Raw genomic sequence first — 27,152 nt, 5'->3', positions numbered from 1 at the left:
GTCAGGTACCCATTAGAGTTGGGTGGACTTAGGGGCGTCCTAAAAATCCAGGTTTTCAACGAGATTCAATCCCTGGACTTCTTGGTTCGGAAGCCAATTGCTTTACTATTGAACCACCAAAAGTTAATCTCAGATTGTTGACTGGAAACAAAATTTAAGTCCGGTGTGTGTGTGTGTGTGTTTGTGTGATTGTGTGGTGCAGGGGTGTAGAAGTAAAGTCAACTCAACTGTATCTGTCTCACTCCAACTTGAGACTCCTTCTTGCTACGTTTGACCAAAGACTCGGCCATGTGACTCCGGGACGTAATGAGAGATCAGGCCAACAGCTAATATTTAGACTGCAGAAACTTTTGGAGTTAATTAAATTGAGAAGTTGGAACAGTTGAACATAGGAATGGGGGGGGGGGGGGGGGGAGGAGGCTAGTTCTGTAGGAGGGCGCCAAATATTAATAAGTTGCGGGGAGTTGAATAGGAATTGTATTCACATCGATAACATAAGACTTTTGGGTGTAAGAAAGAAATACTGAGAGAGAGGGGGGGGGGAGGTAAACCAAAATAAAAAAAAGGGGGGGGGGTGTTGAATCGATGTGTTGAAACCAACAACTTTCAACATCAACTTGGGGGGGGGGGGGAGTCCGCCCCTTAATTAACGTCTCGATGTCGCGAGAGAAATCATTAGTCTTCTTGTGATGTTCCAATTTGTGACCAGGTCCGTGGCGGCACATCAGTCAAAGATTCCCCCTAGCCCAGGCCCCCTTCCTCTGGGCGCTATGCTTCAACCCCAAAAAAACACGAGATCTAGGGGGTTTGTTTTTCACCCCACAGTCGATGAGAAGCGCTTAGGCCCCGCCCAGAATCGATCGATAGCCGCATGAGTGACGTTGCTGAACCTCTTCAGCCAGCGCGGAAACGGGGGATCTGGTTGACAAAGAAGGCGTGGCCTGAGCAGATCCGTGTCCCCTGTCGCAAAAATAAGATCTGCTTGTCACCGCGTCCCGCCCACCTGGAAGAGGTAGCCGAGGAATACATCGCTGAGGGTCATCTTCCATACAGGGGTATATTTTCCCAACTCCACTAAAGGAGTTGCTTTACGAGTGTGTGCCGTCCAGTCTAACAGGACTTTGTGTTTACCGAAGTTGTGGAGTTTTTAGTTCAACCCGTCAAACAGTCGCTCTTCTGCCCTTAGGCTCACAGGGAGGCTACTGCAATCAGACCATTAATAATATTAATAATTGCATATGTGGAGTGAGTGCGCCTGTTGTGTTTAAACATTACCTAGCCGAGGAGCATACTAAAGTCGTTTACTTAAGAGATAACTCTCTCACCAGTGGTCCATATTGACAATAAATACATGCGGCCTGTAGTGGAGAAATCAGCGCAGACTTTATTCAGCGACTACAAGTTCTCTACCACAGCGTCAACATTCAAGTATAAGTCTTAACTCTACACCAGAGTACATGGATGCCATCCACTAGCTAGAATTCATGGATTAAAACTATTCAGCGTGTATCCAGAAGTTATCTTCAAGAGTGTCTTTTGTGATTCGTTTATTTTTTCTGTTTAAATTTCTGTAGATCTACACATTTTGTTCCAAGCATGGCTCTAGTTCTAACGTGATCCAAGTTCTTGTGACAATTCCTAGATTCCAGGAGGTACGGAACTAACCCGTTAAGGTGTCACCATTTTTTCGTTTACAAGGTAAGACTCAATATTCCTTTACTCCAGTTTAGTAGTGACTCAATTTATTGGTAGACAAGTTGATTTTGAATAAAGTTACATGTTGTGAAATTCTTACAAACTATTGAACGTTGTGTATCCTGTCCCACAAGTCTCCCACTAAATCTGTTAGGTTTACACAGAAAACTACAGGGTCTAGTCATAGTAAACCAACACTCACGGTGTTCGGTCGCCATTTTGAATGTACTTGACAACAAAACAAATACTTAAGTCCCTTCTTAATTAACTAATTAAGTTTCTTTCGTTTTATATCTTTTGGATGTTCCTTCATAATCAAACATTACATTCTCGTCCAAACCTTCAGCAAGACGGCGGGTGGTAGCAAAGGGCAGGGTTCGAAGCCGGGACGATCAAGATGACAGCCCAAAACACATACCACTCGACCAGGCTGTTTTTAAAATGATTTTGATAAATTCTGTTCTAATTTTTTTATTTTTTGTAAGTTATTGTTTTTGCTAAATCGTAAAGTGTGGTCTAGTTATGAAATGTAGAAATCCTAATTGTTTACCAATCGCAGGCCTACATTTTATCATACTGAATTCTGTTCACCTAAATAATTGATTTTTCTTAATAAGCCTTCCATTTACGAATTGTACATAAATCGTGAAATAGTTTATATTTCCTAGCACGACTAGACGAAACAATAACAAAACTGTATTGAGTAACATTAACTAGATGAAACTATTCTCCGACCGACTGTAAACTTTCTCGATCCAGTGGTGTAGTTCAACTCTACACGTCTCTATTTATCTGTATCAACACTTTCAAGAGTAGGTCATGGCGGTGCCTGAACCTGATTGAAAGTGAACACACTGGAGGACCACGGCTGAATAGATTTCTGTACAGTTCTTTCAGTCGGCTTGTTGAGGTGGTTGAAACACAAAAAAATCGTTTTCCATTCGACACTGTTCTCACAGAGCCATCTACTGGAGGTGATCCAGTGCACTGACAACCACCAAACTTCTGGCTGGATTTAATTCTATATATAGATTTGTGTCACATAAACAGTAGTATGAAGACAATTTGTAGAATTGTAACTTTAGAAATGAAGAAACGCTAGTCAAACCACTAATGATAATAAGCTAATGGAATAAGTTTAGAAAAGATTAACGTAAGTAAATATAGGAACATTCAAGCATTTCTTCTTTGACCTTAAATGTGAGTAGGTTCATTTTGTTAGCACAAATATTTTCTCTGTTTCCTGTCAAAGTTTCTAACTTAAAAAACATATCAAAACTTAAGACATAATATCAAAACTTTAGACATAATATCAAAATTTAAGACCTAATATCAAAAAATAAGACATAATATCAAAACTTTAGACATAATATCAAAATTTAAGACCTAATATCAAAACTTTAGACATAATATCAAAACTTAAGACATAATATCAAAATTTAAGACATAATATCAAAATTTAAGACATAATATCAAAGTTTAAGACATAATATCAAAACTTTAGACATAATATCAAAACTTAAGACATAATATCAAAGTTTAAGACATAATATCAAAACTTTAGACATAATATCAAAGTTTAAGACACATTATCAAAACTGAATAGACACAATATAAAAAAATACACTCTATGAAAATCGAGCTACTTAGGCTCTTCAAATATATTATCCTTTTTTTTTCCCCCTTAGTTTTACATGTCAATTTTTGGATAATTTAAAATACTTTTTTTTTTTTACTTTAATACAAAAATACTTACAAAAATAAATTTTATTGAAAGCCAGACAATAGTGTTTTATAATATAACATTTAATTCATCTCCAGTGTTTGGAAAATGTCAGAAATAAATGTCAAGAAAAGACAAAAACTAAGAAAAAGTTTTTAGATTTAGAAATGTCTTGAGCTAAGTCGGACAATGCAAATGAAACTCAAAATACAGTACAAAACAATCCCAGATCTATTTACCAGATATACAAACGTTCGATAACTAGTTTAATCATCTATTCGTTTCCGGGACAGAATCCCCCATTTGTACAGAATGATCTCAACGTTTTATAATGTCAATAATTACACTTTCTGTCTGTCCAGAAATCAAAGTTCACATGTATTGACCAGTGTTTCATCTTGCTGACCCTCAGTTTTGTCTTCTTTCTGTCTGCCATTCCATCTCTTTCTCTTTACTGGGGTTGGGGGGGGGGGACAACTGATGAGAAATAAATGTACATTGTGTGTACTACAAGGTTCACTCAGGGCAGAGGTACACAGTACAAACTTCTTCAATATCAGCTATCTGTATGGGGGGGGGGGGAAACAGCTAACAACTCTCCGAGTTTCGATCTTATATTGTCTGTTTCCCTACTGACGTGTCAATCCAAGAACTGTGCTCAAAGATAAAGGATTGTTTCGAGTAGACGTGCCTTGAATGTAAGTTTTATTTCTGCATTCAACACGCAGTCACACAACTTTCAAAAGTCCACAAATATTTAATTCGTTTAAATTTCGCGTTACTTGTTTTTATATTCCCTTCAGTTTTTTCATTTTTTTAAATTTTCTTTCCGAGAAACATTGTATTAGTGGCGTGTTTTTCAAAATTTAACACATACTAAATACAATGGAAAACGCAGCTTATGAATTGTGTGATTTAGCTTCATTTCGTTGAGATTATTACAATTTTATCGCAACTGTTAATTTAATAATTCAAATTCTATTTAATTTAGAATTTTATGACCACTTTTAATTCTAATTCTAATTTTAATTCTTCCAACATAATAAAAAAAATGAAGCCTGTCATTTCCTGACATACAAAACGAGCTCTAAGATAATGACACATGTTATTGTAAACTTATAACTCAGTGGTTCACAGACTTTTTCCTTAACGGAACACTTCACACATTCGGGGAATTCGGCGGAACAATATATTTTTAAGGTTGGATTTTTTCTATTATTTAAATAAATTAGGCTTTTTTTTTATAGTATAAAACTTTTAAGTAAAATATAGATACACTGTAACGATATATATATATATATATATATATAATGATACATATACATCTATGTAATAAAGGTGTCATGACTTTGATTGTATTGTATCCTTAAAGAGCTTGATAACTTCTTGACATCAGGTACGATATATAGGTGGGTTGAACTCTCTAGTATGGGGTCTGGCCAGTTTCTGGAATTTAATTTCGTTCCAACATAAACTCCTTCTTGGCACTAACAGGTTATAAAAAAGTTAATTAAAATAGCGAGCAGCTTGTTTTGAAATAGTGTGGTACTCTTCAGAAAAACTTGACCGGAAATCGTTTAATGGTTGATCTTTTTTTTGGTATCTTTATTTGAAATCAGGGTAAGAAGCTAGATCAGTTCAAAGTTCAGAGAGATGTTATAGAATTTTATTGTTTACAAAGAATCTTTTTTGTTCTGCATTTATTTAGAGGTTAATTCACATGTAGGTCTAGTAGGCCGAGTTGATTAGTAGTTCGTGGGGCGCCTAGTCAGGACTCGCGGAACACTAGGGTTCTGTGGAGTACAGTTTGGGAAACACTGTAATATAACGCAATAACAGCACAATTTTCTTAAATCTATCTATCTATCTATCTATCTATCTATCTATCTATCTATCTATCTATCTATCTATCTATCTATCTATCCATCCAATGATATATATATCTATCTAACCAATGATCTATCTATCTATCTATCTATCTATCTATCTATCTATCTATCTATCTATCTATCTATCTATCTATCTATCTATCTATCTATCTATCTATCTATGTAACCAATGATCTATCTATCTATCTAACCAATGATCTATCTATCTTTCCAACGATCTATCTATCTTTCCAATGATCTATCTATCTTTCAAACGATCTAATTATCTTTCCAAACATCTATCTATCTTTCCAACAATCACTCTATCTTTCCAACGATCTATTTATCTATCTATCCAACAATCTATCTCTAAAGGTGTATAAAGATATATCTATGCCCTATTTCTACGTCCTGTACATCTCAGGTCTGGGTTTCCTTCTTTCAACTTGCTTTTTCTTGTCTTTGTTTGACAATGTAAAGAATGGCAACAATGTTCTCAATGTCGGCCGGTCGAGATGTTTTGTTTTTTTTGTTAAGTCACGGGTTCCTTCAAGTGTCTTCTGCTGTACATCACACTCAGGGGCCCCGTCCATTAAGCACGTGTCGAGGGCCCTTGTCTCTGATAAGATACACACCTTGTGTGTTGCGTACCTCTTCAACCGCTAGGTGGCGGTATGAAGATATTTGTACTACGTCATCCTGGAGGTCACATTATCTCTTAATGATAGCTGAAAATAATATAGTCATTTAGTTGTCTAATATTAAGAATTATTCATAGTCGTCAGCAACAAAAGAAAAGCCGAAAAACTTAGAACTAAAGCAGTAGGCTTGCTCTCCCTTTTAATGCGGTAGCATGATATTTACAAAGCGAATTGCAGACTCCACATCAATCTTCATATTAATATATAAAAGTAAAATCGACAACGATAGGCTAGGATATAGTTATGTTGTATTGATTATTGGAAGTAGTTTGGATCCAGAGTTATTAACTGAAAACTAATTATGGACTTGGTCTAGATCTAAATTTAGTTGTCGAATTTGGACAACAAATAGCGGACATAAGTGAACTAGTAAAAGTTTAGTATCAAAAGCGGTCGTTTAATTTCAATCTGTCCATTATTATCGCATTTCTTTGTCTTGTGGTCAATTTTATCTAAAAGTTGCTGTGTCTTGTAATGACGAAGTAGACTGACCTACTTACGATGACCAGACCTAAACCACTACTGTAGAACTATTACTAAGGAATTTTTTTTTTTTGCCAATACATAGTTTATTCCCTGACTGGTTTAATAGTTCCGACATTTGCGGCCTTTTGTACAAAATGAATGAATTAATTAATTGAAACACACACAAACACCTGAAGATATATTTTTTTAAAACCTTTAGTTGTGAAACTTAAAATTAAGCTGTTAATAATAATATAAGAAATATAAGACTATATGACATGAAAACATTTACAAAAGTGATGAACATTTTATATCGTTTCATTATTAGACTTTGGTCTCAACGACTTTAGAGCCTACTGTCTCAATGACATTAATGAGCGCTAGAACTAGCCATCTTGGGCGATTTGATGAGCCTATAACCAAACTATAAATAAATAAACATTATTCTTTTCACACTGTAAAAGTGGGGCACCACCCAATGTATAGACGCCCCAGGTGGCGTATAATTACCAAAATCGGTACAATATAAATACATATGAACAACATATATAGAATAATATTTTTAATTAGTCTACGAAATTATTTATTTATTTTTATATTACCATACACCAACTACTAATAAAAATGTCAATAGTAAATTACAATTATAATTTTAAATAAATACACACACACAATCAAAATTATTCAATAGCCTCTTATCAATGTCAAGGCTCTGCTATATTTATTCATACAACTGAATATTCACGTAAGCCCCAAGATATTACAACATCACGACAAAATTAAATAAACATTTAAGATTTTCTTTAATGAAAAAAAAAATACAAAATACAAACAAAATAACATAAAACTAAAGTTTAAAAATGCACAGAGCTCAAGACTGAAATAATTGTCTTCAATTGTAACAGTGTTAGGCAGACGAACCGGAAGTAAGCTACTAACCGGTGACAGCTGGGTTACAAACAATGCTTTGCGCATGACAGTGTTGTAAATATAAACTGATGATCATTGTAATTATCTCTATCGAAGTGCCAGAGCTTGAACATTGACTTGAAAATAACAATAAAATAATAATAATAATAATAATAATAAACTATTAAGCAAGATCAATTATGAACTATGATAGTAGATTATCATAATGTCTATGAAACAGCGTCTTTGTGTTTCTCGTTTCTTTCTATACGAAGAGAACTATTTGTGTTACTGAAGCCCTAAACATTCCAATGGTTTTAGTGTCTGCCCAACGGAATAATGCTAACACTATAAGACTTGGTCTCGTTGATATCTGTAGAACAAATTAATGCATGATTGTATTGGATATTTTGGTACACGGCGGGAGATAACTCTAAGAAACTAGCTTTCTGGCGTATCCGGTGTACAAACTCAAGGGAGTGTTGATAAACTAGGTCTTTTTGTTTGAAATGTACATGATCAATTGTGCTCACTTTTTAACAAATTGCAAAACAAAAAAAGGCAATAAAGACGATAAAGAAGAATACATTGAGATAGTGTTACATTTATAGATTCTTTTTTTTTTAGTTCGAGCTCTAGAGTTCTTCTTTTTTTTTTTTTATTTAATTGGCCACAGAGACTTTTAATTTATCGTCTTTGACATTGTGGAGTTGAAGTTGAGAAAATTCTTCAATAAAACAAAGCCAAAGCAACTTGATGAACAAATATTCTAAATGTCTTGTCAATGGAATGCAGGAGGATGAGATACTCGTTTGTGCTAGTCTCACACCACACCCTGGTTAACATTCTAAACAGACGAGCGCTCACCTCCATAATGGACCTAGGTCTTGAAACCAAACAAAAAAAGATTCAATAATCTATTGGATCGATTTGTAGGTTACAAGTCAAGCATTAACTCCCTTAGTGCCCGTCAGGGGCGTAGCTAGGAATTTGCCATCATTTTTGGGGGCCCGGGGCATGACCTCTTTGGGGGCCCCTGCGTTTGGCGTAATACTATATATTCAATGTAAAAACACACTTTGGAAGCCCCACTGAAGTTGCGACCCGGAGGGGGGGATTTTTTAAATTCTCTCCCCTCCCTCCCCCACCCTAGATACGCCTCTGGTGCCCATTTGCCAAAATCCGCGAGTAATGAACTTAATATATATATATTTTAAAAATGTCATCAATATTTATTTAAACCATATTTAGAATAAATGTGATAATAGCTAACTATGGATTCCCATGTGCTGGAAGATGCTCCGCTATTAAGGTCACCCTGACTTAGCCAGTCTTATAAGATAGTTCATAGCACGCACGTGTAACTGACACAGTAATTATTACCGTTCGACAATTGCCCTACCGTGGTGTGTATATACACACACACTCGCACATACGTCTCTCTCTCTCTCTCTCTCTCACACACACACACACCACAACATGTCTTAACAAATGGTAATCAATTAATACGTTTTGATACCTACATTTAGACATGTGACAGTTCGGGGGGGGGGGATGGGGGTGGTGGTAGAGGAGATAGATTTGAAGGTTGGGGGGGGGGTGTTTCTTCGCTGGTTTTTCTGGCTGAAGATAGATCTAGATCTTCTCAGTATCGATGCTATAATTACACACGATGTAAGAATTAGATCCCACTCGATACCATCCCATGCCAGCAATTATCGCCTGCTCTACATGTCCGTGGCCAGACAACACCACAGCGTAAAACTTACGACCGAGTAATACGACTCAGTCTTGCGCTATTGATTTTAGTTTACATCAGACCTTTTTTTTTCAAATGTTCTCCGCTCATTAAAGACGTCGGTAATGGTGTGATAATTAATAGTACCTTGAACGCCTGTTAATTATCTCTGGAGGTTATGTGTAAGATATCACAGTCTAGGTTGAGTGATAATTGCTTGTAGAAGTAGTAGGGAAAAAATATATCCAGTACAAAATATAAGTACAATTTGATTTTTTTTCTTTTGTTCGTGTCTAAGTATAATAATAATAATAAGGTTTGTCTTCGAGTCCGAAGATTAATGAGGAATTCTGTATTTCCGTGGCTACGTAGCCCCAGCTGCGACCTACATAGTTTGCGCAGGGAATAACCGTTGTCCGCGGTGGTCAATTTAGATTTTCTTTTTGCCGTCTACATCTAAGTCAATGTTTAAGTGGTCTGTGCTTCTCAATACTGGCATTTAATTTCTCCAGACCAATGGGCCGTCACAGACTGCCATTTCTTTTCCTTCCAGAACTTTGAGTATCACTAATTACACACTACACTAATTATGTCTGGTTCAACCTAGCACACATAGTAAAATTGTTTAAAATTGGTTTGAATGGTTGAAAAATACTGATATATAATTATAAAGAGTGTCCGAAGATTAATGAGGAATTCTGTATTTCCCGTGGCTACGCAGTCATAGTAATGTTTGATATGATTTGGTCATATCCGGTGTAGAGGTATATATTGTATATTGTATATATTGTATATTGAAGATGGTTTCCAAACATTTTTTTGGTTTGTTTGTTTTATTTGTTAATCAATTTTATTACAAAGGTTTTCTACTGAAAAAGTAATGTTAAAATTAAGTAGGCCTGAAAGGGATTTATTAGTATAATCTCTGTAGTGTGTGCGTGTGTGTGTGTGTGAGAGAGAGAGAGAGAGAGATTGTGAGGAAGAGAAAGAAACAGAAAAGAAAGGATTTATCACAAAAGCAGAGAGAACAAAAAGTCCAACTATTTGGACCTACCCACGAATAGAACTTCCTTAACCAGCTTTAACCCATAACCACCTCACAACAACATTGGGCTTTTTTTTTTATTTCGGTTTTATTTAATGACATTGCGATTTCAGAGTTTCAAATGCCACAACTAAATGGGACATCCCCAGGACATGTCTCCAGCTCCGTTATAGCAGGTCTAGGAGATAATTGTTTCCCACTAGGTCGCAGTAGTTACTAATGTTTGATAGAGACTTCAGACATTTCTGGATCATCCTATAAGCACCCTTTTTAAAAATTGCTTTATGAAATAAAATAGATTCGAAACAATGTAAGGGTTAACTTAATATAAGCTACATTACTGTGTATGTACGAAACTAAACATGTTCGTGTTCTGTTTGATTCAATGAATTTTTAGCGAGAAAACTTTTTTTTACGTTTCGTCAAGAAACTTTCAGTAGTTTTATAGGCCAGACGTGTAACTCATTTGCAAGTGGGTCAAAGTTTGGTCGAAATTATTACAAGAGACACTTAACTGCCTCAAGATGGCCGACTTACTAGCGGCAAATTATTCTACGGTCTTCCAGCACTTATAAGTATGAAACAGTAAATATTCATATTTCTGTAACCAAATTTTGAAATGTATCTAAGTAGTTCAATAATGAACATTAGTATAGGGCAAACAAGGATAGCAAAGCTACGTAGAGAGTTGCTAGATGTAGTTCCGCCTTCCAGCACCCGCTTCGCTAACACAAAATATATAAATTTCACTGTTTTATTTGGAGCTAGGTGGGCAGAACTACCGGAAAACTAAATGTTTCATTTTGTCTGTTAATTTTATTTCTCTCGTGTGTTCACTTAATTTTATCTCTATCTTGTGTTCACTACCTAACAATTGGAAAATATACAATATTTCATTTATTTGAATATCCACATTTTTCTTTTCCTTGATAAGTCGGTAGGAAATGGTTGGTTTCTCTTTAAATCTCACTGTTTCTAAATCCGAAAATTGTTGACAACTAACTTTAAAGACAGTTCAAATCTTAGTTTCTGTTTCTTGAGCAGTCCACTCCTCTGTTAATATCTAGCGATGTGTGGAAAGCTTGTTGAAGGAGTTGCTCCAAACTAATTTATCTTATTCCTAATAGGCCTACTTGCTGCCTCCTTTCTCTGCTTGGTATTATAAATGTTCACTCAATCTAGTCACTATCTTCTCAACTCTATGACTAAGTTTACAGTCTACTATTTGACTTAGTCTACACTTTAAGAACGTCCAACTTGAACGCATTCCCAAGATCTATTGATTTCTAATATCCAGTTCTTAAAACCGGAAACGCCATGAGAGTCTCGGCGTAAAATGAGAATAGCTGGGTCCTTGGAGAAAAGCACAACATGGAACAGGTACCAGACGTGGAGACTGCGAGGCGCCCTTGAGGTGCCAGGTTTAAAACTGCCAGCCCTGCTCTCGTCCACTCTAGTCTGTGTCGGGGTTGGACATATTTGTTTTAAATTTAACAAATACTTTTAAATCTCATTCATATCGTGTTGAAAATATAGTACTTCTATTTCTAGACTTCCACTCAAACTGAAGATCTAGGTCTCTATCAAACTTTATCTCCCGGAAGTTATGCTTCTATTCTAAACTGCTCTATTTTAGTTGTATGGGAATTCCTATTTTGCAAATCGCCATGTAAATATAATCAGTTTGCTTTGTCAATGTTATTTCTAAAAAACAAAAACATAAAAAAAAAACAACTAAATATGTGTTCCAATATGAAATCTTCCCCACATGTGTATGAATACATTGTTTTATTACTGAGTTTCCTAAAACATTTCCATATTGTTTTGGATTGAATGATAAGCATAATGTCTAGAATAAGTTTAAGAAAAATCCTACCATTCTAAAATTCTCCTGAGACAATAAAATAAAATGTCATGAATTGAATGTATTTGTAACACATTTGAACTGATTCAATGGACTGTTAAGAATGTCTATTTCATTTATTCATAAATATTGTCTACTGGTGTGTTAACACACGTGTGTTTGGTATTTGGAATAACTTCCAATGAAACACATTTGTTTGTTTTCTCTCTACAGCATACAGTCTGACACTTTGCCGTTTCTTTTATCACGTTCTTATAAGTAAACAACTGTTTTCTCTTGTATTTCGATGACGATAGTTAAAATGTGTGAACACTTCTTTGTTAGTGCAGCCCATATTTACTTGACCAGTCTTATCATCAAGGCGACAACTCTCATCAAGATGTCTGTACCGGCTTTCTTGCATCTTTCCATTCGGATCTCTACAGAGAATTTCGTCTCTATGCCCGACCTTCCAATGGTTGTGGCTCTATCTCTGCGTCACCAAGCCGCCCTTTTCGTGGTCTGTAATTAGAACTAAAACAAGTTACAAAAAGCTAATACAAATCTTTATTATGATTGAAAGAGTCTTGATGACGGTCGTTGGCTTTTAATATCCGAAAGACTCGGACGACCCTACCGCTGTCATCGTATTATATCTTAACTTATAAAACTTACAATAGCTTGAATAACTTTTTTGTGAACAATATTATATATATAAATTTTATTATAATATAGACTAAATCAACTTGATATAAAATGAAAATAAATGTAGTAGACTTTAGTTTTAATATAAATGTAGTGGTATTTGGAACAAAATGTAGCTCACTACAGTAACATGTCTTTTCAGTCTCACGTTCTGGAGTTGTCTGTCCTAATTTTAGACTGCTGACGACAATGTCACCTTTCTTGCATCCTTCACAACCAATCGCTAACCTCTTCCCACCGTCACCATAGAAACACACACACACACACTTCATTACAACGAGGCACCGAATAACACATCTATCATCACCAACACAATACAGCAACATTGTAACCATATTTTCACCACGTGACACAAACATAGACACGTATCAACACCATCAGCACAGATCTCCTGTATCATGGGTTGTTTTGTTTTTGATCTTTTGGATATTCATTCAGCAATGAAGATAATTTCATCCTAACCCTAAGCGTCTCGAAGGGCATCGTGGGACGGCTGCCAGCAGAGATCGAACCCGGGACCATTAAAACGACAGTCCAGACAGCATACCACACGACCAGGAAACTACTTTTGTTGGAATGCTATTTTCTTCAGTTTCATGACTTGTTGGGAGATACTGTGGTTTATGAAGCATATAACATCCCATAACATCATAGAACATCATAACATCATAGAACATCTGGTACAAAATCAAGTTATAGTACATCATCCTGACCTACATTTTATTTTTCAGTTAAAAAAAACTTCCGCGCAAAAAAAAAAAAAGTGTTTCGTTTAATCAAGAATCAAACTCTGACAAGAATTTTATAATGAAATGAAACAGGAAGGTGGGTGTGGGCAAAGGTAGGGCGCTACGAACAATGATTCCACCAGACCGGGTAGTTTCTATTCGGGAGATTATACCCCAGTGCAGTTGTTCAACCCTGGGCATTAGGCCAGCTTAGTGTTATCACTGCGACCTGTCATCTGACGTCACACAGGGGCCCTCAGGTGTGCTATCTCGTAGGGCAGATCGTGTCGTGGTGATATTATCAGCGCTGCTCACAGGCGATTGAGTGGTCACTAACTCAGCTTTGTCCTCCTCTTATCTCAGGACCGTCCAGGGGCGTAGTCAAAGTAAGGTTCATATACTAGCCATTTGACGTAACTGAATAACTCGTGAGACTGTGTTCTAGCTTGAGGCTGTGTATATTCATGTTAAAGTTGGCAACACGCGAATAGATGCACTTATCTATATGTCATGATAACATGTTAGGTCCAAGTGATCATTGAAATTATTTTACATGTAGTATCTATATTTATCATTGGATTTAATTTTAGTACAATTGGAAGTAATCAAAGATTCATATCACAGACCTATATATATTATATCTAGACTAGACATGGACATCTTTTAACACTAAAAAAAAATGAAAAAAGTTTAAACAAAGCGTTCTTTTGTGAAGTAGTTATAAGAAGTACATTTTTTTTTCAACCCTAACCTATGTAATATATAATTTAATGTTTAAATCTAGACCTAGTAATTACACGTCTCGTTATTATAATTTTACCATTTTTAGAACATATTCTTGAAAGATCTAGATAATCAATTTATTTAAATGTACATAGAATGATTAAAAATTAACAGACTTCAATTATTTCGATCTAGGATTTTCAAAACATTATCTCAATGAAAACTCACAGGAAATGTCTTTATTTCTTAGATTTGCGTGAAAATATAGTTTCAGTAATGAATAGCCAATTCTATTTAAAAATCTGCAAAATGGTATTGTATTATTTCTAAACTTTGAAAACTAAAGATGATTCAGAAAAGATTGCTTTTCCTAGATTCGAGGCGACTTCCCATACAGCTTGAAAAAGAGTTACGTACATAACAATCCATATCTATATAGGTCTGTGATCTGATCATTATCGGATAAGAATTAGTTTCCGTTTTCCAGTCTAGGTAGAATATATATAGGTCTGTGTTGTTTTTTTTATAGTCTATTTATAAAACTATGATTTGTACAACTGATGACATGGTCAAGACTGAACCAAGAGTCTATGCAAGAATCAAAACGACTGAACCAAATAGAAAGTCTACCATATTTTCTTGTTTTACAACCATGTTTTCCATGTAATAATAAAATAAGAATAAAATGTATGCACTACGTAATGTTGTCCTACGCTGTGTACACAATGTGTACACGTGTGCAACACAATTATGTAGGTTTCTAGGTTCGGTTGGCATAATGATAATGTTGGTCTATTGGTTTGGTTGACCTAATGATGTTGTAGATTTCTTGGTTCGGTTGACCTAACGATGTTGTAGATTTCTTGGTTTGGTTGACCTAATGATGTTGTAGGTTTGTTGGTTCGGTTGACCTAACGATGTTGTAGATTTGTTGGTTCGGTTGACCTAATGATTTTGTAGAGTTGTTGGTTCGGTTGACCTAACGATGTTGTAGATTTCTTGGTTTGGTTGACCTAATGATGTTGTAGATTTGTTGGTTCGGTTGACCTAACGATGTTGTAGATTTGTTGGTTCGGTTGACCTAATGATTTTGTAGAGTTGTTGGTTCGGTTGAGCTAATGATTTTGTAGAGTTGTTGGTTCGGTTGACCTAATGATTTTGTAGAGTTGTTGGTTCGGTTGGCCTAATGATTTTGTAGAGTTGTTGGTTCGGTTGACCTAATGATTTTGTAGAGTTATTGGTTCGGTTGGCTTATTGTTTCTTCATTTATTTTACGATTTAAAAAAACACAAACTTTACTCATCGATTGCTGTATTAAACATTACTAATAGCTTGCTTTATATTACTTAAACTAATGTTTAGTAGAATTTATTAATACTTCATTCTTTCTATAACATCTATCAAATATATTTTCCATTAAAAAAAATACTATTGAACAAAAAAAAATATTTTAATGTGCAAAGATAAGCTGGTCGTCTTACTGCAAAGATAAGCTGGTCGTCTTACTGCAAAGATAAGCTGGTCGTCTTACTGCAAAGATAAGCTGGTCGTCTTACTGCAAAGATAAGCTGGTCGTCTTACTGCAAAGATAAGCTGGTCGTCTTACTGCAAAGATAAGCTGGTCGTCTTACTGCAAAGATAAGCTGGTCGTCTTACTGCAAAGCTAGAACGACAAAACCAAGTCGTTCTTTGGAGAGAAGAATGTCTAAAAATGATCTGCGAAGAATATATAGGCTAGTTCAGTGTTTTCCAAGTTCCGCGGAACCCTCGTGTTCCACGAAGCCTGAACATGTTCCACGAATTAATGGAATAATTAACTACTAGGCCTACACATGAATTAATGTCTGCGTAACAAAGCAAAGTGTTCCGCTAAATACTCAGAATGTGCGAAATGTTCCGTTAGAGAAAACGTTTTGGAAACACAGGGTTAGCTCGTCCGAGACCAATCGTTTTACAAGTCCTGCGACATCAAATCCCGTGGGTAGTTTAGACCAATAGCTTGTTGCCACGTCACACTTCCGACGTCACGATTCACCTCGGTTCATCCACGTTGTTTTTAAAACAGACTTGGAAATACATTTCGTCTATTGAGAGTCGGAACACATTATTTGGAGAACTATTCGCACGCGGGGAAATTCTTTAATTTGTTAAAATGTATTACTTAAAAAACAAGAACACTAGTTCAACTATAGTTCATCAAGTTTTAGTTAATTACTGACAGACATTTTCATGTAATAAAAATAAATTCTTAGAAAATGTTAATTGTGGCTGTCCACCTTTATTTATTTGCGTAGGTACAATTTTAAATTGTGCCGATGTGCCAAAAACCTAAAATACAAATACAATTTTCATATCAGGCGTAAGCATTTAAAGCGGATAGCTATAAATAGCAAGATTTTCGGTGTATCCGGTGTAAACAACAAAGGAAGTTTTCATCATCTATCTAGGCTATTTTAAAACGCTTTACGAATATTTTTTGCGCCCTTTTTGTAAACACTGTTGCAGAAATGAAGTTGTATTATTAAGTTGGCAGAAGTGACCTTTCAGCTTAGCGACCTTGACATTGTTTAGTTTGTCCACTTCTGACCTTTTTACTTTACGGTTCCTTATATCGCCTCCATAAATTCTCTACAATAACTATCTCTACGTCTGCTGTTCAAACTGTATTTTATTGTCGTAAACTAGATCTTCACAAAATTCGACACGCTAAATAGGTGGAGAATTCTTTGTTTAAAATTTGTCACAAAAATCTCTAATAGTGATGGTTTTATTTATATAATTTTTTTTTTCAAAGAAATTTTTATTTTGGTTCATTATTTTACAATGAATAAGTCTTCTCTTAATAATGAAACTCTAAAGAACAATTGAATTAGCGTCCATGTGAGAACTTCATACTACTTTTATCTTTAGATACAATCTCACGTTTAGTTTTTTGTGTTTTTTTTTAAATCAAAATTCAATTTTATTTTCAAACCAATCATCACAGAAATGTCACAGAGTTGAGGTTCTTAAAAGGGAAGCTATACCTGGCACAAACTGATTTTGTCAGACCACAGTTCTGCAGGTTAATGCTTAAAATTGTATCACGTTGCTAGGAGATTAACCCGTTGTAAACACATGAAAATAAGACATGAGGTATTGTCATATTGACACAATTCTTAACTATTCCTTAAATAGTTCATTAATGGTATGGAAATGGTAAAACTGGGCGAACATTTCTTTCTACAAGTAAACATTAGTTTTCTAATCATAACAGGCCAAACACAAAATAAAATCAAAGATCATACAAAGTTTCATAAGGAAGCTATAATAATTCTAATTTTATTGAATAAACAACACCTTTTTCATAAAAAACAAAGAATCAGGACATTTCATTATGGACATCTATGTGATAGAAAAAAATACATTATATTGTATGGTATTATGATAGAGATACTATGAGATACTAATATGACATAATACATAAAGAAAATAAGGAAACAATACAAGCGGTTTCAGAAATAATAGCTTATGTTTCGTCTATATTCAAATGTCACATTGATACTTTACTTTTAAAATAGATTTTTTGTGTATACCAGCTGCAATGTTATGTACATATAAAGGATGTTAAAGGATGAAGACATGGGATTGGAATAGTACCAGAATATGGGTTTTTGTCTACCTACTAAAATTAAGCTGAAAACAGACAACTGTCATACATCTTGCCTTTAACTGTCGTACAACTCATTACATTAATAATGTGAACAGTTACTTGTAACCAGCAACAGAAATAACATGAAATAACACGTAAATCTAAAATAAAATGTGACGTGCCCAAGAAAAAATAGAGCATTTTTAGGTTTTATTTTAACTTTCTAAAGTTTTCATAATAATTCCACTTTCATTACATTTATGCTCGTCTCTGTGCCTGTAGAAGTTTTGTGTGTTGTGAAGTGAGTGTGTGTGTGTTTGAGAGAGAGAGAGAGAGAGGGGGGGGGGAAAGGAGTAAAAAGAGTGTGTAATTATTTTTTTGAATCCTATTAGAGTATTTTTGCAAACATATTTGTTATGGTGAACCTTGTAACTACGAATTCTGAAGGTTACTACCGTTGGCAATTGTCAGTGTCATGATTACTTCTACACTATATAAAACCCAATTTATGAAATAAAATAAGTATACGTTTTAAAGAATAGTTATTGTGAAGCGTGAGTATATATAATACCCACGATAACCTTGACACGTATCGTCTGCTTAGTCACGTGATGAGCCTAAGTGCCCCCTGTCCAGCACATCGCTATCTTCTCTGTCTGACGTAATGGCCTATAATAAAGCTTGAAATTCTGGCAAAGGTCCAAACTAATCTCACCTGGCTATACTGAGAGATAGCCATGACAGCCCAGTAGTCCACGGCTTACATGTCACAGGCTGTTAGAGTAGTTATCACTATCCGTTGAAGCACAACCTTAACCCTAACCCTACCGCCTTCAATCTTATAAAAAAAAAGCAAAGTACCCGATGTATACCTTGCCATCTATGGGGTTATTTGTTCCTGTGGCCGACGGTTAACGAAGGCGTCACGTGGTTAGCACAACGACAAACCACCTTTATGTTCGCCTAACTAAAGTCAGGTATCCATTTGAGTTGGGTGGGCTCAGGTACGCCGAATCCCAAATTCAAAATCTTCAGCGGGGCACGAACAACGAGACCTCTCGGTACGGAAGCTGAGCATTTTAAAAAATGGGAACATCTGTTACTTATCACTATTTTATTACCGTACTGTAGGTAGTAAATGGACTATGAATTAATGAAAGCGGTACGTTCGAACCTAGAGCTACGACACTTTTAAGATTAGAACTCTTTATAATCATAAAATAAATACAACTTTGGGGTAGTAACAATAAAACGTAGGCATCAAAGTAGTCCAGGTAAAAATATTTGTCCAAATAATTAACTGAAGTAACTTAATTTTTTTTAAAGAGAGGTGTATAGCGTTTTTGGCCATTTTGAAAAACTTGATTAACTTAAGAAATGTTCTAACATATATGTTTTATCCTTTTATACAAACAAGAAATAACAACATACACTAATAAAAATGATTAATTTATACTCATAAGTTAAGAATTATACACTATAGACAAAGTACAGTCTTTTTTACATAGACATCGGAAGAGGACCAAAGTCACGCTTTCGTAGATTCCTCGGATTGCGGCTAGGATAAGATCTTTCCTTGTTTAAAAAAAAACCCAGCTAATTCTGTAACAGAACAACGGCCTTTTGCGAAATAATAATAATAATAATAATAATACACAATTTGACGGTAAGGATACTCCTCCTTATTACAAATACTCACCACAAGAGGTTCTCACGTCTACGGATCATCTACTGTACCGGGATAGGCCTATTTTTTCGGACAAAGCGGTAGACTTTAATCGCCCTGATTTGCAGTTCATCGATAAAAAAGAAAAAAACCGCTACCATTATCGATATCGCCGTACCACTGTCTCATAATTTAAGAAAAACTGAGTTGGAAAAACAAAGAAAATATGGGAACCTTGGCCTGGAGATTAAGCGTCTATGGAAGTTATCTAAAACAACAATATACCCCATTGTTATATCAACCGAAGGGATAATAACAACTGACCTCACAGATACATTTAAGGCCCTTGGCATTCCTAGGAACATTCTCTTTGCCTGTCAGAGGGCGGTACTTCTGCAGACCTGCCACATCACCAGAAAATTCCTCGGTGGAAACTGATAAAGGATGAATTTTGTTTCCCTTTAACGAAACTCGACCCTGGCTTCGCCAAAGAATGAATATTAGTTCGTTTCTAACATAATAATAATAAATAATAATAATAAATAATAATAATAATAATAGTAATAATGAGTCTCTCTGAAGTTGCTTGGGACTACCAGAAATTTAATGGTTCAAATATTTTTTTTTTATGAATCTAAACTTTAGTATCTAACGATAGACTGTAACTATGAAAGAGCTCAGGGTAGAGACTGTCATACACTTAGTGAATAGATTACTGTTATCTACATTTCGATAGTGCTCATATAGTCCTGTGACATTGTAAACACATTTCTACAAGCAAAGAATGTTGATATTTCAGGTAAAGAATGTTGGTATTTCAGGGAAAGAATGTTGATATTTCAGGGAAAGAATGTTGATATTTCAAGGGAAAGAATGTTGATATTTTTATTTCTATTTTTTTTAAATTTTTCTTAAATCTTGATCCTGTAAGTGTAATGAAATATTTTTCTAGGAGAATGAATATTAGTTCGTTTTATCACATAATAATAATTAATTATTATGATGATAATAATGCCAGTCAAGGGGCAGTAATGCTGCAGACCTACCATATCATCAGAAAAGTTCTCAGTGTACACTGTTAAAGGGAGACTACACTGAATTGTTTCTCTCTAACGAAGGAAGTGTCAGAGAAATAAAATTAATTCGGTTCAATTATAATAATACCAACGAAAATCGACCCTGGCAGTGCCAGAGAAAGAATACTCACTCGTTCGTTTCTAACATAATAAAATAATAATAATAAGGGAATGGACAACTGACTTTGCAGACACATTCAAGTCCAGCCAACATTCTTAAGAAGACTCCCGCCATCTGTTAGTGAGAAGTATTACTGCAGACCTGCCACATTAAAAAAAAAAATTCCACGTTTCACATAGTTAGGGTGTCTACAATGAAATTTATTTCCCTCTGACGAAGCTCGACCCTGGCAGAGCCAGAGAAAGAATATGATTTCTTTTCTAAAATAATAATGATACATATTTAGATTGTTAAAACCAGAATAAGATATTAAAATAACCCCACATTAAGCTAAAGCCCTTTTTTTTTTTTTTTTTTTTTTTTTAACAACATGCAATCATAGATAACACAAATATTTCAATTGAAAACTGAATATTTAAATTTTCTACTAAATTAAATAGAAAACGAATTGATCGATATTGCTTTTGAATGTCTTTTTTTTTTTTTTTTTTTAGTTCTACTTGTTAAGTTTCGCTAATAGTAAATTCTAGTAACTGTAACTTTCAAACAAGAATACCATTTTTAGAATACTATTTGGAATCTTATAATACAAATCCTAACTAAATAGGCTCACAACTATCATATTGAACATCGACTATGTTTGTATAATGTTTAGGTATCTGTAAGATGAATGTAAGAAACACACACAAAAATAATAATCGATTGCAAAAATGCAAACAGAGTGACAGGTAATAAAAGCGTTGTAAACTGTTCACCATATGTTAGTAGATTAAAAATAGTTTGTTCTGGTCTTCTAAAGTCGAGTAGTTTTGCTTTTCAAATCTAAAAATATCCACTGCACTCACATATAAACATCGCATAGGACAAGATTAAACAGGTCGTATTTGTTCGTAACATCCATGTAGAACATTACCCTTTTTTTTTTTACAAGCCTTTCAGAGTCTACGACTGACCCACTAGGGCCGCCCTGGAGTTTATGTGTAACATATCTTGTTTAGAAAATTTATTAGCCCCCAAATAAATAGGATTATATTAAACAATTATTTATCACGAATAAGACACTCTAGACAACGACCAAAACATCTCAAAAATATATCGCCATAATCACAGTAATGTTTTCTCTGTGAGGTGCACTTCATCTGTTGTGCTGGGCTAGTATATGATGGTGTGATGTGGCCAACACAATGACGTCTTTTTGTTTTAAAATTTGCTTTAAAAAAATGAAGACTATTATTATGTTAACCCTAACCCTAACTTTATCATCATTGTCAATTATAAAAATAAGTTTACCAAAAATTCTATCAACATTCAAATATTCCGCTGACACGAGTTTTCGTGTGATAGTAATTTATTAAAGAGGAGCCTCTTTATCATCGCACGGCCAAGCTAAATATTTCATTTGTTTCCTCCACAGTTCCAACCCAACAGCCATCACGGTGTCCACACCCACCCCGTCTCTGTACCCAGGCTGTGTGGACGTCCCTGGGGGTCAGACGGACAGCCGCATCACCAACATGCTGACGTCCAAACCACCACACTATGACCCCGTGGGCTCAGGTAAGACGTTTATGTGTTTAAAGAATATTTCACTACTCTTATATTATTATTGATACTCGTATTATTATGTTAAGATTAGATTATATTCACCTTCACCTTACATTTATTACTATGGTAAGGAATTTAAATAAAATCATTAGGGTATTTTCTTCTTTGGAAAATAACTATAAATAACTAAGATTAGCTAGAATTTTGGTGTATGCGGTGTAGAGATTAATAATGCTGTTGATCAACTATTTTTAAGTGATTTAGGATAATTTTTCGCGCCTTTTTAACACCGTAAATTTAAACGTCTAATCTCTTTCCCCATCTTTCACTTTTAATTGTCGGACTCTTTTCTTACATTCCATTTTATTGCCTCCACAATTCTCCATACAGGATTCTCTTCTTTTTCTATGTTACCTCATTTAATTGCTCAAAGAATTAGACCATTTCATTCCATTTTATTGCATCCACAATTCTCCATACAGGATTCTCTTCTTTTTCTATGTTACCTCATTTAATTGCTCAAAGAATTAGACCATTTCATTCCATTTTATTGCCTCCACAATTCTCCATACAGGATTCTCTTCTTTTTCTATGTTACCTCATTTAATTGCTCAAAGAATTAGACCATTTCATAAAATTTATATTATTGTGTTTAAAATGTTGCAGTAACAATCCCAAATTAACTTTTCAACTAAACATAAAAATGAAAGTATCAACATATCCCTTCAGCTCAGTTTTCCAACTGAACAATTTTTAAAAAAATCTGACTAGTGGATACAAGCCAAACATAAACAAGGCGAAAAAATGTTTGTATTCGAAAATAAATCAAAATCTAAGACATTAGTGTTGTTAAGATTTTACATTTAGTTTATTTAAGGAAACATAATGGTCTATTATGAAATATTTATATTAGCAAAACCCATTTTAGTTCTTATAATGAAGCAATGAATTTAATTAAAGTTTATTATCTTTGTTTCCGTAGTGTTGTTGCTGTATTAATTATACCTTTTCATTAGACAAAAAAAAAATAAATAAATAAATAGTTATCTAAAATGAAACTGATTTGTTCTTGTGTGTTCCACAGGCATTGGGTCAGGCTACGGTAACAGCATCAACTCCATGGGGCAGTCCATGTCTCCAATGCCATCAGCGGCCATGTCGTCTATACCCCCCATGGGCTACAGCCCCCAATCTATGACGTACCTGAACACCATGAACTCCATGGGTGGCATGGGCGCCATGGGGAACATGACCTCCATGACCTCCATGGGAGGATACGGCGCCATGGCTGGAAACGGGATGGGCGCCATGGCAGGGATCTCGCCCATAGGCAACCGTCAGTTCGATCAGTCTTTGATGGATAGAAATGGCTCCCTTAACAGACCTCGCACGGATAAAAACTACAGACGCGCTTACACGCACGCCAAACCGCCCTATTCCTATATCTCTCTGATCACGATGGCCATACAGCAGTCCCAGAACAAAATGTGCACTCTGAGTGAGATCTATCAGTTCATCATGGACCTGTTCCCTTTCTACAGGCAGAACCAGCAGCGTTGGCAAAACTCAATCAGGCATAGCCTCTCCTTTAACGACTGCTTCGTCAAAGTCCCGCGCACGCCAGACAGGCCCGGGAAAGGCAGCTACTGGGCCCTGCACCCAGACTCTGGGAACATGTTTGAAAACGGATGCTACCTTCGACGACAAAAAAGGTTTAAGTGTCCCAAGAAGGAGATGATCCGGCAGACGTCCAACTCGGACAGGACTCACGACGACTCAAGTCTTAACCACGACGAGAGCAATCAGTCCGGGGACGATCACAGCCCGATGAGCTCTCCCATTCCTGGTGGGCACCAGCACCACTCTCACCCCACGCCCCATACGCCGCCACGACCTCAAGATCATCACCAGCAACCGCCTCACCATCAGCAGCACCTTCAAGCTCAGCAGCACCAGAACTCAGCGCCTGTCCAGCTGAAATCAGAGGTCATGTCCAACTCCTCCCCTCACCCACAGGACATCTCGCACCCTCCCCCGGCACAGAGCCTTCCTCCCCAGGTGTGTCACACTCCCATCACCTCTCAGACATCCATCCCCTACCACCACGGCGTACCGGGCGCCGATCTCCGATCTCTGAACACCCAGGATTACGGTCAGTCGCTGGGCTTCCACTACCCTTCAGGTCACTACCACCCACATCATCAGCACCATCATCCAGGCATGCACCAGCTGAACCCCAACCATTCCTTCAACCACCCGTTCTCCATCAACAACTTAATGTCCGAGAGCAACAAGCTGGACATGAAACCCTTCTACGACACCATGGGCTACGGCGCCTACACCCAAATGTCACCTCTCACCATGGTGAAAGACTCCTCTCCTCCAGTCATGGGCAACCACCATGACGCCGGCGGTTACTACAAAGCGTACCAGTCCACCGTGGACTTATGACATCAGGCCACCACGAGGAGCAGCTTCAGCCCGCCCAAATGCGATCAGTATAACAACCGATCGTATGAGAACAACTTTTACAGCAACCAAGGCTCCTCCTACAATGTTCCTGCTGTCAGAGACGTTTAAGCCTCGAACCCAAACTTTCCCCGTGTCCAAATTTCTCGCTACTCCGAGAACCACCACATACATGCACATTAGCTATCAGCACGTACGCTGATACGTTTTAAAGATAAACGCGTGCTGCTTGAAGACTCAAAGAAGATTCTCTTCATGCGAGAGACTCACTCATGTATAATAGTTGAAGTCCAGTTCAACGTGCTTTTGGACACTGACAATCAAACGTTGTGATATCGTCACGAGATGACGTCATCTCGTTTGTGGTCGGGGCGGCTAGCAGTCACGTGACATCCATGACATTTGAAAGATACTCGTGATAGTTCTTGGAACTCTCCCAGGTCGGAGATTCAGACAAAAAACAAACATTGTCAAGCTTTAAATTTCCAAAGATTTGTTTTTTTTTTCTATATTATTTAAGCAAAACGTCATATTTTATAAACACTATTTCCTATTCACATTGGTCTGCCACACATCTTATAACTCTAGTGTAACATATTTTGTATTTATGTTTGCATATATTTTGAAGTTAAGAACGCAATTTCTATTCTATCTTTAAATTAAAACGCACACCAATTTAAAAAAAAAAAAGGCTTATTTTATTTCTCTAATCATTAAATCAGTTGCATTAATCGACAAAATATCTATATTAGATATTCCATTGAACTATGAAGATGTAGAACTTTGCTTTTTTTTTTTTTTTTCCACGAAGATTTTGGTTTGAAAATCTACTACAAAAGCAAGTACGAGAAAGGTCAAAACTGATAACAAGGTGTGCCCAGATTGGGTATTGACATAGCCAAAAAAAAAAATGCGTTTAATTAATTCCAATAGATTTTACAACGACTTGCAACGAATGTGTATTCATGTTCTTCATCCTTTTAAGTTCGTTTCTCCGGAACGAACTTTCATCAGAGGCGTAGCTGGATGACAGAAAGGAATCTAGGGTTCCCTAGTTTTATTCATCAAAAATAATTTTTACCAAATGGTCCCAGATAGTTAGGTGAGGTAGGCAGAGGTGGGTTACTATTTAAACTCTTTAAGTCTGAGTCAAAATAAAGGCCAGCTACGCCCCTGATAACATTGTCTGTCCATCGCCCACAATTTCTTGCTGTTCTCATCACTGTGCTGTGTTTGTGTGTACATAAACCTGTGTGTCCAGTACACACAGAAAATAAAGTACACATATTGAAGGGCTTCTCAGTACAGGCTCGGTCAAAGATTTTGAAAAAAAAAAACATTCCCAGAGGCTCGCGAGACATTTTGTTATGCTCCTGCTAGTACACCAAAGATATATATCATTGTACAGATCGCTTATAGAGCACCGCACTTACACGTTATATATGTACATAGTCGTGTACATGTACATAGTGATATAATAGACTTCTATTTGAATTCAGTGCATTCATTACCTATCTCAAAGATATTGAACAATGATGGAAATATTTATTTTATACTCATGTTGCTTGCTATAATGTATTGTTTATTGTTTTTTTTTTTTTATAAATTGCTTTTTATTTTTTGGTTCTTTTAGTATTTGTACACATCCTGATGATATTAGGTACTAGTTACTTCTCCCCTAACCTCTGTATGTAAAATAGTTTTAAAACAAAACCAAACAAATAAACACAAACGAAGAAATATATGGTTATGACAAAACTGAGTTCTGTAGGAATGGAAAAAAAAAAAAGGTACAAGTTTCGGGGGGGGGGGGGGGGGGAGGGGGTTACGGACGGGCTCAGTGACCTATGAAAAATGTGTAGACATTGACGGTCCGTAACCAATAAAAGAAACAGTCGCACTTTCGTTAATCATTCAATGTCAAAGCGACAAATTTTGCCATACATAGCTTTATGTGTACTACGTCATTCATTTTGTTGACTTCCCCCCCCCCCCCCCCCAAAATAACATTACTAAAACAGGGTAATTGATTATTTCCACAGAGTTTCATTTTTTTCATATTAATTTAAAAAAAAAAAAGAAAAGCATACATTTTTTATTCCAAGTAAATGGCGCCATTTAACCCACAGCCTTCCCGCTTGCATGTAATAGAATTGTGTGTTCAACAATTAGTTAACGAATCAACCGAGGGAAACATAGTTTTTAACATTCAACTTCGATTTAAAAAAAATAAAAATAAGAGCGTTCTAGTATGTATTAGGCATATTTATTTTACCTCTTTTCTTTCCAAAACTAGACGATTGAAAAAAAAATAGTATTCGAAGTACACACGCTATAGACGTGGTAGCCAGAGAGACAATTATTTTCATTGCTATAATAGTGTCCTGTTGTTTGTTAAATTTGAGAGGAGCGAGTATATCTTGTCCCATGTAACAATACCATGGTTTTAAAAACAGTTCACTCTTCGGTTTCATATCTGCGCTGACCATTCCACTGTAATC

At 35.9% G+C, this 27,152-nt stretch overlaps 1 protein-coding gene across 1 annotated transcript; it reads left to right on the top strand.

The window, feature by feature from the left end:
* Positions 1-1,023: 1,023 nt before the first annotated feature.
* LOC106055423 (silk gland factor 1-like) lies at positions 1,024-26,461 on the top strand. Its single transcript, XM_013211680.2, has 3 exons — positions 1,024-1,698; positions 22,052-22,194; positions 23,267-26,461. The coding sequence occupies exons 2-3, from the start codon at positions 22,152-22,154 to the stop codon at positions 24,631-24,633; spliced, it is 1,410 nt and encodes a 469-aa protein (XP_013067134.2). The 5' UTR covers positions 1,024-1,698; positions 22,052-22,151; the 3' UTR covers positions 24,634-26,461.
* The last annotated feature ends 691 nt before the right edge of the window (positions 26,462-27,152 follow it).

This window comes from Biomphalaria glabrata, chromosome 3 (genome assembly GCF_947242115.1).
Source record: "Biomphalaria glabrata chromosome 3, xgBioGlab47.1, whole genome shotgun sequence".
NCBI lineage: Eukaryota > Metazoa > Mollusca > Gastropoda > Planorbidae > Biomphalaria > Biomphalaria glabrata.
The sequence above is the reverse complement of the archived record's forward strand: the minus strand, read 5'-3'. Positions and strand labels throughout refer to the sequence as shown.

What these genes read in the sequence shown, in the direction of transcription:
- LOC106055423 (XM_013211680.2), top strand. Translation starts at nt 22,152, where the DNA reads ATGCTGACGTCCAAACCACCACACTATGACCCCGTGGGCTCAG. An exon ending in CTATGACCCCGTGGGCTCAG is followed by an intron (nt 22,195 to 23,266) that starts GTAAGACGTTTA and finishes TGTGTTCCACAG; the next exon opens with GCATTGGGTCAGGCTACGGT.